This window comes from Salvelinus alpinus, chromosome 36 (assembly GCF_045679555.1).
Source record: "Salvelinus alpinus chromosome 36, SLU_Salpinus.1, whole genome shotgun sequence".
Lineage (NCBI taxonomy): Eukaryota > Metazoa > Chordata > Actinopteri > Salmoniformes > Salmonidae > Salvelinus > Salvelinus alpinus.
In genome coordinates this window covers 7,892,479-7,906,114 of record NC_092121.1, presented here as the reverse complement: position 1 = coordinate 7,906,114, position 13,636 = coordinate 7,892,479, and the positions used below count along the sequence as shown (strand labels likewise).

The 13,636-nt window shown below is 47.1% G+C and overlaps 1 protein-coding gene across 5 annotated transcripts in view; it reads left to right on the top strand.

The window, feature by feature from the left end:
• Window positions 1-13,636, top strand: part of LOC139565479 (signal transducer and activator of transcription 5B-like) — a 90,451-nt gene that overhangs the window by 55,324 nt on the left and 21,491 nt on the right. For 2 of the 5 annotated variants that reach the window (XM_071385856.1, XM_071385857.1), the window contains 7 exons: window positions 833-894; window positions 3,673-3,810; window positions 4,095-4,251; window positions 5,342-5,431; window positions 6,552-6,726; window positions 7,140-7,270; window positions 13,210-13,361. In XM_071385856.1, coding sequence (XP_071241957.1) covers window positions 833-894; window positions 3,673-3,810; window positions 4,095-4,251; window positions 5,342-5,431; window positions 6,552-6,726; window positions 7,140-7,270; window positions 13,210-13,361 — 905 coding nt within the window. Of the gene's footprint in view, window positions 1-832; window positions 895-975; window positions 1,148-2,432; window positions 3,811-4,094; window positions 4,252-5,341; window positions 5,432-6,551; window positions 6,727-7,139; window positions 7,271-13,209; window positions 13,362-13,636 lie in introns of those variants that run through there. The other 3 variants (XM_071385858.1, XM_071385859.1, XM_071385860.1) reach the window with 2 other exon arrangements.

The following is a 13,636-nucleotide window of genomic DNA, read 5'->3' as shown; positions in this document are numbered from 1 at the left end:
GTAGTGTCATCCGCAAACTTGATGATTGAGTTGGAGGCGTGCATGGCCACGCAGTCGTGGGTGAACAGGGAGTACAGGAGAGGGCTCAGAACGCACCCTTGTGGGGCCCCAGTGTTGAGGATCAGCGGGGTGGAGATGTTGTTACCTACCCTCACCACCTGGGGGCGGCCCGTCAGGAAGTCCAGGACCCAGTTGCACAGGGCGGGGTCGAGACCCAGGGTCTCGAGCTTGATGACGAGTTTGGAGGGTACTATGGTGTTGAATGCTGAGCTGTAATCGATGAACAGCATTCTCACATGGGTATTCCTCTTGTCCAGATGGGTTAGGGCAGTGTGCAGTGTGGTTGCGATTGCGTCGTCTGTGGACCTATTGGGTCGGTAAGCAAATTGGAGTGGGTCTAGGGTGTCCGGTAGGGTGGAGGTGATACTATTGCAAAATAGTATGTTTTAATCAGTTATTTGGTGACGTTATTATTTTTAGTATAGTTTTATCTAAAAAGGATAACTTTTTAAAAATGTTTCACCATTTATTTCTATTTTTTATGTTTCGCAAGCTCCCATCCTCTTTTAAAAATTCAAAATAAAGTTAATACGTATGCTATCCACTATGATTTTTTAAATGACATTGGGGTTAAAATAAGAGGCTTTGAAAAAGCTTAGAGGTGCTAAGGTTTGCGGGAGCTCTCCACCAGTGAACAGCATCATGAAATGCTTTGGTGATCAGATTTTGTCAATGTTGTGGTCCTTTTGAAAAAAAGACAACTTCCTCAGTAGCAAGCAAGGTTATACTCACTTCCTCTTTCTCTTTCTCTTTCTCTCTCCCTCTCTCTCAGGTTTGGGGTGCTCCTCTTCATAATATCCTGCTATTACATGGTAGCAAAGACCTGAAGACGAGGTAAGCAGTGTGACCTTCTCCTTTCAGTTTGTTTTACACTGTGTAGATCTCTCATTGGGTCAACTGTCAATGTGCACTATATCTGCGATCCGGGGTTGTGTGTCAGTTAATGTCGTTATAAGTGGGTGGCTCACAAAAGAGTCTCAAGATTCACTTCAATGATAAAGAGTGACTGCTGAAGAAGAAAAAAGCAAAAGTGAGCAACTTTCACTTCCCCTCAGATCTCATTGTGCCGCTGTGTTTGGCTGTTGTGGTAAGTACTAGACCGAGGGGAATTATCTTAACCCTCTGGTGGAGTTGACAACTAAGGTGCTAATGGTGGGAACCCGGGCGCCTGGTAAGGTCACAGAGGCTGATGAATTCTGTCAGTCTGTCTGTCTGTCAGTAACCCATCGCTAGACAGAGTTTGCTTACTGGCAACTCCCAGCAACAACAGACACAGATACAGAGCAGCTCCTATGATGATTGATGTGTGTGTGTGTGTGTGTGTGTGTGTGTGTGTGTGTGTGTGTGTGTGTGTGTGTGTGTGTGTGTGTGTGTGTGTGTGTGTGTGTGTGTGAGTGTGAGCGTGCGTGCGTCATTGTGTGGTTTATGTGTCGGGGTGTGTGGTTGCGGGCATGCGGTGGTACAGACTGGCAGTCCTACACTAGTATAGAGCAGGTCAGGATAGACTGGTACAGCACTGTAGAACAGGCTCACAGCTCTTCCTGTATGGTTCCTCTTCGATCGGCTGACAGTAGTCTGCTCATAGCCACCTGCTGATGACTGACGGAGATGACTGACGGAGGTCATTCTGTTACATTTAAATCCACCTCCTAGCTTATGCCACTCCAGCTCAGAACGCATTTAAACCATCTGTCATGCTCTCACAATCGTTTTTTCTTTGTTTGGCAACCTTACAGGTGTAGGATGTTAATTTCACCTTTATTGTCACAGCAAAATAATCCTGCAGCAACAAGATTTGAATGTTTAGTCCATACTGTTGCTTGATCGGTGGTGAGGCTATTAGCTGGCCCAAAGTAGGGTGCAATACTGTTAATATAACCGGTAATAACCGTAAATCACAAAGCTCATCTGCATTTCCACATTTCCAACAAAAGAGTGATCAAATTAAGATCCTACATCTTTACCGCAACATACCGGTTTAATAGTTAGACACTGAAAGCAACTGAAAGGCTTGTCGTTGTAGTGAATGGTGGGTGATGTAGCAGTAAGTGGATTGGGGGATGGATGAGTGAAAAAGGTTAAAGATTGAAGTTGTGATGAGGGCATGCCAGGGCATGGCAGCCAATGGGATGTGGATTTTGTGGGAGTCGGAGCGTAAGCTGATTATATTAGCGTCATGCCCAGAGGCACCCACCAGGTCACAGAGTTACTGTGTTCTGTTCACCTGGTGCTCTCTCTCTCTCTCTCTCTCTCTCTCTCTCTCTCTCTCTCTCTCTCTCTCTCTCGCTCTCGCTCTCGCTCTCGCTCTCGCTCTCGCTCTCGCTCTCGCTCTCGCTCTATCACTCTATTTCTGTCTCTATCTCGTTGCTCAGATGAAGGTCATGTTCTATACTGTACCACATCATTCGTTTAAAAATAACCATGTATTGTTCTTCACGAAGTCTTCCCCTACCACTTTCTGTTGTGTTTCTCTCTGTCCGTCTCCTGGTCGTATCTATGTACAAATGTAGGATCTTAATTTGACCAGTATTTTTGCAGCAAAATAAGTCTGCAGCAACAAGATTTGAACGTTTAGTCCACAATGTTGCTTGATCAGTGTTTAGGCTATTACCTGGCCATAATAAGGTTACATGAAAAGTGCAATACTGTTAATAGAACCATGTGTTAGTGCTGGGTTTCAGTGAATTTATGTCAATCCTGAAGCTCAAATTCTCAGCAACAAAATAGTGATTAAATTAAGATCCTACACCTGTATGTATAAATGTATTGAGGAGCTTATGGACACTATATAAAGAGCTTTCAATTCCCTTCTACATTGTGTCATACAAAGACATACAGAGACATTACTGACACACTCTCTCTCAGAGCTAAGGAACCTGTATTGTCTATTGTTGACCTTACAGACCTTAGTCAAATAAATATGTCCGATATGTTCCAATATATGAGCTTCACATAATTAAGGCTACTTGGTCTTGTACTATTGAACCAATGACATAATGCAAACCCCAAGCGAAGGAAGTCTGCTGACTTTGCTCCAAGCGAAGAAGGTATTTAACATGTGTATTTGACCCAGATCCGCTCCCTCATGCAGCTGTTGACTCAACACAGAGCAGAATGTTTAGACCCTCAGCTCCTCCAGAGCGAAACAAACTGCCCAACTACAGCTGTCAAACACAACCAGTCCAACCGCTCTGTGGCCGTGTCAGTCAGATACATCATCTGTCTCAAAGAAGCTTCTTTCACTTTTAGTCAACTCAAACTGATGTTCTCCTCTTTTGATTGAAAACCTTCTGTACATTTTCCATGTCACTTCAAATCTGCTCACCCTACTCTCTAATATCTCTCTATTCACTCTCTCTTCGAATCTGCACACCCTACTCTCTAATATCTCTCTATTCACTCTCTCTTCAAATCTGCTCCACCCATCCCTCTTCACTTCCTTCCTTCCTTCCTTCCTTCCTTCCTTCCTTCCTTCCTTCCTTCCTTCCTTCCTTCCTTCCTTCCTTCCTTCCTTCCTTCCTTCCTTCCTTCCTTCCTTCCTTCCTTCCTTCCTTCCTTCCTTCCTTCCTTCCTTCCTTCCTTCTCTCTCTCTCCCCCTCTTGCCTCCCCCAGGGTGTGTAAGATGGCAGTGTGGATCCAGGCCCAGCAGCTCCAGGGGGATGCGCTGCACCAGATGCAGTCTCTCTATGGGCAGCACTTCCCCATCGAGGTGCGCCATTACCTGTCCCAGTGGCTCGAGGGCCAACTCTGGTGAGTGCAGCACAAAGCCCACCACTCTACCTGACAGAAAGACATGCCTCACCCGGTAACCTTCACATTCGGTTCAATCACAGTCACAGTAGTAGCAGGGACCATGGAGGTGTAGTAACCTGAGAGCAATGTATAGTAGCAAGTGTGTAAAGTCACTGTCCCTGTGTATGTGCCTGAGTGAAGGTGTGTGTTTTTAGGGAATGCATAGGGGATTAATGGCTCCTCTGTTCTGCATGTATGTACATACAGGATATCTCTAAGCGTTCTATATGTCCCTGTGCCAGGGATGTGATCGATCTGGAGAACCCCCAGGAGGAGTTTAAGGCCAAGCGTCTGCTGGACAGCCTGATCCAGGAGCTGCAGAACAAGGCTGAGCATCAGGTGGGAGAGGACGGCTTCCTGCTCAAGATCAAACTGGGACACTACGCCAGCCAGCTCAAGGTGAGACAGATTGAACCAGTAGACGAACCTCCACACAAAGCTAACTAGAGAAAGGTGAGACAGATGGGCAGTACCAGTATGAAGGCGAGAGATACCGCGCACACATACCCAGTGTTCGGAGCACAGAGCCAGTGCCCTCACAAAAACCTCCACACCTAACTAGCTAGCTGGACAGTGTTCATAAAGCCAGTATAAACCCAAATAAACTCACAAGGATATGATAACCTTACAGCCAACTATACCAGCTGAATCGTTGTGATTATTATTTCTATTATACTGATACCAAACTCAGCTAAATGTTAGTTATCACAGCCTCATTGGCAACAGGCCCATATCCATAAACCCCAACCCAAAGTACTCAGAAATAAAACAGTACGTGAGAACAGCCTGCTCTGGTCAGTGTGTCTATATGAAGAAAAACAAAAGGTGGACAACACTGGGCTACGGTAACCAGGCAGTGTTCCCTTTTATGATTGAGTGCTTCACTCACGGATCTCAGTCTGTTTGTCTTCACCCTTATGGACAGGGTCACCTTCCACAGTGGGAGTAGGAGGCATCTTGTCAACACAACACTGTAGGCCTACAATGCAGTCTTTCAACCCCGCATGGTGCCTTGGTGTGCGTGCGTGAGAGAGAGAGGGATTTAGATCAGTGTTTCCCAACTCTGGTCCTTCAGTACCCCCAACAGCACAAATATTTTTTGTAGCCCCGGACAAGCACATCTGATTCAACATGTCAATTAATCATCACGCCTTCAATGAGTTGAATAATGTGTTTTTGTCTGGGGCTACAATAAAATGTGTGCTTTTGGGGTTACTTGAGGAACGGAGTTTAAAGAGAGAGAGAAAAGAGAAAAGGAAGAGAAATGTAGCCAGTGGATGTGAGACCAAGTCGTCTGCACTTGAGAGAAGGATCTCATTAGTCTAATTGGGTTTAGCTAGGCTCAGGGAGTGGGCTTTAGAGCGTTAGCATGCCGCGGCTCGGGAGCGGGCTAAATTGGTCATTGTTGTGTGCGCGGCCGTGCTGTCAGTCAGCGGCTAACGCGGCTAACAGGCCTAACACGACAGCACATGTGGTCCTTGTCTTTCAGAGCACGTATGACCGCTGCCCTCTGGAGCTGGTGAGATGCATCAAACACATCCTGTACACGGAGCAGAGGCTAGTCCGAGAGGCCTCTAATGTGAGTATGAAGCACTCTCTCCAACTTCCATTCCTACTCCCACCTACACGCACACACACACACACACACACACACACACACACACACACACACACACACACACACACACACACACACACACACACACACACACACACACACACACACACACACACACACACACACACACACACACACACACACACATAAACATATGGAAATACCCACATACCTTTTATAAACATTTGCAGACACCCAAACTGAATAAACACCACACAGAGATGTTTAACATAACACAACCAATTGCATGACATTATGGAAATCACAGCCATTGGGGGTCGCTTTGCTGCCTCTCTGCCGACATCAAAGGCTGTGTACTCTCAATTTTCCCTCAGACATACGTAAACCTGTTAACAAATACATAAATACACACACACACACACACACACACACACACACACACACACACACACACACACACACACACACACACACACACACACACACACACACACACACACACACACACACACACACACACACACACACACACCTAGTCAGAAAATCTTCCCAGACACGGCTCATATGTCTCACTGAAAGATAAACGTTGAATTCCTCATTAACCAGCTGTAGGCTTGGTGGGGAGGTGAAGAAATTTGATATTTTATAACGAGGGTTATAAAACCATAAAGCCGGTGGTCCATAAAACATCTGAATATCAATAAACCCAGTGTTAAATTGATTTCCAGTCCTGCCAGGTTTCTCCTATCACAGGATTGCATTCCCACCTGTTTATTCAGACTGTCTTCACAGTGCTCACGTCCCCAGCCTTAATAAGCGATAGGCTGTGTGCCCACGATAAGGAAATGCATTTCCCTCTGCACGGTCTCACATGTTCAGTCAGTGGTGATCACTGCTGGTTATGGTCGTTAGGGATTACTGTGGAATAACACAAGCAGGGGTCATTGAGGTTGTGTTAAAGAGGCAATTTCAGGTTCTGTCAGCTTGTGTGTCTTTCTGCTCCATGTAATGATGATGAAATGCTCAACACCACACGAGCTAGTTCCTGCAAATGATCTCAAAGCCAGCGTTGTTTACCTGCCCAGCCCTCTCACCTCTCTCTCCTCCCTCTGATTGGCAGTCGAGCTCCCCAGTGGGCGGGATGATGGACACCATGTCCCAGAAGTACCAGCAGATCAACCAGGCATTCGAGGAGCTGCGCCTGCTGACCCAGGACACAGAGAACGACCTGAGAAAGCTCCAGCACAACCAGGAGTACTTCATCATCCAGTACCAGGAGAGCCTCCGCATCCAGGGTGAGTCAGCCTTGCCCTGGTCCCCTTCCTAGTCACAACACCCTGGGTCATCAACCCCAGCAGCCCTCACCTTTTTAGGGCAGAATGAGGCGTGGGTTTGTAGGCGAGTGAGAGGGTGTGTGTGTGTGTGTGTGTGTGTGTGTGTGTGTGTGTGTGTGTGTGTGTGTGTGTGTGTGTGTGTGTGTGTGTGTGTGTGTGTGTGTGTGTGTGTGTGTGTGTGTGTGTGTGTGTGTGTGTGTGTGTGTTGTCTGCAAAGTAAAAGACAAGTGTGTTTATGTGAGATTTGCTGACCTCCCCCTCTCTCCTGTCCTCTCCCTCTCCCTCTCCCTCTCCCTCTCCCTCTCCCTCTCCCTCTCCCTCTCCCTCTCCCTCTCCCTCTCCCTCTCCCTCTCCTTCTCTTCGCCTACATGCAGCCCAGTTGACCAGCCTGGCCACACTGCCCCCTGCTGACAGACAGCTGAGGGAGCCCACATTACTGAGCAAAAGAGCCACCGTGGAGGCCTGGCTCACCCGGGAGGCCAACACACTACAGAAATACAGACTGGTACACTACTTTTAATACTGCATGCAAACACATGTACTGAAACACGCACACACACATGTACACACTGGAATGAAGGCGCCGGAGGGGATGGCTGCCGTTTTATTGGTTATTATCCAACCGTGCTGTTTTGTTCGTTTTTTTCGCATTGTTTGCAACTTATTTTGTACATAATGTTGCTGCTACCGTCTCTTATGGCCGAAAAGAGCTTCTGGACATCAGAACAGCGATTACTCACCTCGAATTGGATGGAAGAATTTTTCTTTAATGAGTCAGACGGGAAGGATATACTCCGAACACCCGAACAGGCCCTCATCCCCGTCATTCACTGGAGAAAGAAACGCCGATTTTGCGGAAAGAGATTGGGGAGGATTGTGAGGATCAGGTGACAAGTGGCTAATCTGCCTTTGCCATCAGTACTGTTAGCTAACGTTCAATCGCTGGAAAATAAATGGGACGAACTGAAAGCTCGTAGATCCTACCAACGGGACATTAAAAACTGTAATATCTTATGTTTCACCGAGTCATGGCTGAACGACAACATTAATAACATACAGCTGGCGGGTTATACACTCTATCGTCAGGATAAAACAGCAGCCCCTGGTAAGACACGGGGCGGGAGCATATTTGTAAACAACAGCTGGTGCACGATATCTAAGGAAGTCTCAAGGTTTTTCTCGCCTGAGGTATCTCTTGATTAGCTGTCGGCCACACTATCTACCTAGAGAGTTTTCATCTGTATTTTTCGTAGCTGTCTATATACCACCACAGACCGATACTGGCACTGAAACCGCACTCAATGAGCTGTATACCTCCATAAGCAAACAGGAAAACGCTCATCCAGAGGCGGCGCTCCTAGTGGCCGGGGACTTTAATGCAGGGAAACTTAAGTCAGTCTTACCTCATTTCTATCAGCATGTTAAATGTGCAACAAGAGGGAAAAAACTCGAGACCATCTTTACTCCACACACAGCTCTCCCTCGCCCAGACGTGTACAAAGCTCTCCCTCGCCCTCCGTTTGGCAAATCTGACCATAATTCTATCCTCCTACCAGAAGCCATAGATTACAGGTAACATTCGCACTGCGCTAAAGGGTAGAGCTGCCACTTTCAAGGAGCGGGACTCTAACCCCCAAGCTTATAAGAAATCCCGCTATGTCCTCTGACAAACCATCAAACAGGCAAAGCATCAGTACAGGACTAAGATCGAATCGTACTACACCAGCTCCGACGCTCGTCGGCTGTGGCAGGGCTTGTACACTATTACAGACTACAAAGGGAAGCACAGCCAAGAGCTGCCCAGTGAACGAGCGTACCAGACGAGCTAAATAACTTCTATGCTCGCTTTGAGGCAAGTAACACTGAAACATGCATGAGAGCATCAGCTGTTTCGGACGACTGTGTGATCACGCTCTCCGCAGCCGATGTGAGTGAGACCTTTAAACAGGTCAACATTCACAAGGCCGCAGGGCCAGACAGATTACCAGGACGTGTACTCCGAGCATGCGCTGACCAACTGGCAAGTGTCTTCACTGATATTTTCAACATCTCCCTGTCTGAGTCTATAATACTGACATGTTTCAAGCAGACCACCATAGTCCCTGTGCCCAAGAACACTAAAGTAACACTCACGTCTGTAGCCATGAAATGCTTTGAAAGGCTGGTCATGGCTCACATCAACACCATTATCCCAGAAACCCTAGAACCACTCCAATTTGCATATCGCCCCAACAGATCCACAGATGATGCAATCTCTATTGCACTCCACACTGCCCTTTTACACTTGGACAAAAGTAACACCTATGTGAGAATGCTATTCATTGACTACAGCTCAGCGTTCAACACCACAGTGCACTCAAAGCTCATCACTAAGCTAAGGACCCTGGGACTAAACACCTCCCTCTGCAACTGGATCCTGGACTTCCTCACGGGCCGCCCCCAGGTGGTAAGGGTAGGTAACAACACATCTGCCATGCTGATCCTCAACACGGGGGCCCCTCAGGGGTGCGTGCTCAGTCCCCTCCTATACTCCCTGTTCACTCATGACTGCACGGCCAGGCACGACTCCATCACCATCATTAAGTTTGCCGATGACACAACAGTGGTAGGCCTGATCACCGACAACGACGAGACAGCCTATAGGGAGGAGGTCAGAGACCTGGCCGGGTGGTGCCAGAATAACAACCTCTCCCTCAACGTGATCAAGACAAAGGAGATGATGGTGGACTACAGGAAAAGGCGGACCGAGCATGTCCCTATTCTAATCGACAGGGCTGTAGTAGAGCAGGTTGAGAGCTTCAAGTTCCTTGGTGTCCACATCACCAATAAATAACATGGTCCAAGCACACCAAGACAGTCGTGAAAAGGGTACGACAAAACCTATTCCCCCTCAGGAGATTAAAAAGATTTGGCATGGGTCCTCAGATCCTCAAAAGGTTTTACAGCTGCACCTTCGAGAGCATCCTGATGGGTTGCATCACTGCCTGGTATGGTAAGTGTTCGCCCTCGGACCGCAAGGCACTACAGAGGGTAGTGCGTACTGACCAGTACATCACCGGGGCCAAGCTTCCTGCCATCCAGGACCTCTATACCAGGCGGTGTCAGAGGAAGGCCCTAAAAATTGTCAAAGACTCCAGCCACCCTAGTCATAGACTGTTCTCTCTGCTACCGCACAGCAAGCGGTACCGGAGCGCCAAATCTAGGTCCAAGAGGCTTCTAAACAGCTTCTACCCCCAAGCCATAAGACTCCTGAACATCTAATCAAATGGCTACCCAGACTATTTGCATTGCCCCCTCCCCCCTCTTCTATGCGGCTGCTACTCTCTGCTGTTTTCAACCAAGATCTCAGCGATCACTGCCTCATTGCCTGCATCCGTAATGGGTCTGCGGTCAAACGACCACCCCTCATCATTGTCAAACGCTCCCTAAAACACTTCAGTGAGCAGGCCTTTCTAATCGACCTGGCCGGGGTATCCTGGAAGGATATTGACCTCATCCGGTCAGTAGAGGATGCCTGGTTATTCGTTAAAAGTGCCTTCCTCAACATCTTAAATAAGCATCCCCATCCAAAAAATGTAGAACCAGGAAAGGATATAGCCCTTGGTTCTCTCCAGACCTGCCTGCCCTTGACCAGCACATAAACATCCTGTGGCGTTCTGCATTAGCATCGAATAGCCCCCGTGATATGCAACTTTTCAGGGAAGCTAGGAACCAGTATACACAGGCAGTTAGGAAAGCTAAGGCTAGCTTTTTCAAGCAGAAATTTGCATCCTGTAGCACAAACTCCAAAAAGTTCTGGGACACTGTAAAGTCCATGGAGAATAAGAGCACCTCCTCCCAGCTGCCCACTGCACTGAGGCTAGGAAACACTGTCACCACCGATAAATCCTCTATAATTGAGAATTTCAATACGCATTTTTCTACGGCTGGCCATGCTTTCCACCTGGCTACCCCTACCCCGATCAACAGCCCTCCACTCCCCGCAACTCGCCCAAGCCTCCCCAATTTCTCCTTCACCCAAGTCCAGATAGCTGATGTTCTGAAAGAGCTGCAAAATCTGGACCCCTACAAATCAGCCGGGCTAGACAATCTGGGCCCTCTCTTTCTAAGATTATCTGCCGAAATTGTTGCAACCCCTATTACTAGCCTGTTCAACCTCTGTTTCATATTGTCTGAGATTCCCAAAGATTGGAAAGCTGCCGTGATCATCCCCCTCTTCAAAGGGGGAAACACTAGACCCAAACTGCTACAGATCTATATCTATCCTACCCTGCCTTTCTAAGGTCTTCGAAAGCCAAGTTAACAGATTACCGACCATTTCGAATCCCACCGTACCTTCTCCGCTATGCAATCTGGTTTCAGAGCTGGTCATGGGTGCACCTCAGCCACGCTCAAGGTCCTAAATGATATCATAACCGCTATCAATAAGAGACATTACTGTGCAGCCGTATTCATCGACCTGGCCAAGGCTTTCAACTCTGTCAATCACCACATTCTCATCGGCAGACTCAACAGCTTTGGTTTCTCAAATGATTTCCTCGCCTGGTTCACCAACTACTTCTCTGATATAGTTCAGTGTGTCAAATCGGAGGGCCTGTTGTCCGGACCTCTGGCAGTCTCTATGGTGGTGGCACAGGGTTCAGTTCTCGGGCCGACTCTCTTTTCTGTATACATCAATGTCTACGCAGACGACACCATTCTGTATACCTCTGGCCCTTCTTTGGACACTGTGTTAACTAACCTCCAGACGAGCTTCAATGCCATACAACTCTCCTTCCGTGGCCTCCAACTGCTCTTAAATGCAACTAAAACTAAATGCATGCTCTTCAACCAATCTCTGCCCGCACCTGCCTGCCCGTCCAGCATCACTACTCTGGACGGATCTGACTTAGAATATGTGGACAACTACAAATACCTAGGTGTCTGGTTAGACCGTAAACTTTCCTTCCAGACTCACATTAAGCATCTCCAATCCAAATTTAAATCTAGAATCTGCTTCCTTTTTCGCAACAAAGCATTCTTCACTCATGCTGCCAAACATACCCTCGTAAAACTGACCTTCCTACCGATCCTCGACCTCAACAAATTGGATGCAGTCTATCACAGTGCCATCCGTTTTGTCACCAAAGCCCCATATACTACCCACCACTGCGACCTGTACTTCTCGTTGGCTGGCCCTCGCTTCATAATCGTCGCCAAACTCACTGGCTCCAGGTTATCTACAAGTCTCTGCTAGGTAAAGCCCCGCCTTATCTCAGCTCACTGGTCACCATAGCAGCACCCACTCGTAGCACGCGCTCCAGCAGGTATATCTCACTATTCACCCCCAAAGCCAATTCTTCCTTTGGCCGCCTTTCCTTCCAGTTCTCTGCTGCCAATGACTGGAACGAACTGCAAAAATCACTGAAGCTGGAGACTCATATCTCCCTCACTAGCTTTAAGCACCAGCTGTCAGAGCAGCTCACAGATCACTGCACCTGTAAATAGCCCATCTAACTACCTCATCCCCATACTGTATTTATTTATTTATCTTGCTCCTTTGCACCCCAGTATCTCTACTTGCACATTCATATATACATACCATTCCAGTGTTTAATTGCTATATTGTAATTACTTCGCCACCATGGCCTATTTATTGCCTTACCTCCCTTATCCTACCTCATTTGCATGTACTGTATATAGACTTTTTCTACTGTATTATTGACTGTATGTTTGTTTACTCCATGTGTAACTCTGTGTTGTTGTAAGTGTCGAACTGCTATGCTTTATCTTGGCCAGGTCGCAGTTGTAAATGAGAACTTGTTCTCAACTGGCCTACCTGGTTAAATAAAGGTTAAATAAAATAAAAATTAAAAAAAATCTATACATAGTCACTATAATAACTCTACCTACATGTACATATTACCTCAATTACCTCGACACCGGTGCCCCCGCACATTGACTCTGTACAGGTACCCCCTGTATATAGCCCCGCTATTGTTATTTGCTGCTGCTCTTTAATTACTTGTTATTCTTATCTTTTACTTTATTTAGGTGTATTCTTAAAACTGCATTGTTGGTTAAGGTCTTGTAAGTAAGCATTTCATTGTAAGGTTGTATTTGGCGCATGTGACAAATACAGTTTGATTTGATTTGACACTACATGATTACAAACTGGAAGTGAACTGCAGTAGGATTATATTTGTCATTATTTAAAGCCATGAAGACAGGAGAGGAAATGTAGGCTCAGAACTCTGGAGGGATCTCATGCCTATATTACGTGTAATATATTGGCACCTTCTTATCGGTGTGTGTGTGTGTGTGTGTGTGTGTGTGTGTGTGTGTGTGTGTGTGTGTGTGTGTGTGTGTGTGTGTGTGTGTGTGTGTGTGTGTGTGTGTGTGTGTGTGTGTGTGTGTGTGTGTGTGTGTGTGTGTGTGTGTGTGTGTGTGTGCGTGCGTGCTTAGGACCTGGCAGAGAAGCACCAGAAGAGCCTGCAGCTGCTGAGGAAGCAGCAGACCATCATCCTGGATGACGAGCTGATCCACTGGAAGAGACGGCAACAGCTGGCCGGCAACGGGGGTCCTCCGGAGGGGGGGCTGGACATCCTGCAGTCCTGGTGAGACCCCTTCTATCACCCTCTACCCCTAACAGAGATCACATATGTCTAGGATTGATCAAAGGGCAGTGGCCACCCAGTTAACAAGCTGACTACTGGATACTGCTGGGTTTATATGGGGTGTAGTTGGGAAGATGACTGTAGTCTAGGTTGAAGATGACAAAGGTTAAGACAACAGGATTCTAATATCCCATAACTCTTTGCAACAATGGGGAATAATTCAAAACAATGGGACTAGCAATGTGAGCGAAAATGACTGGAAGTGAATGTTTTTT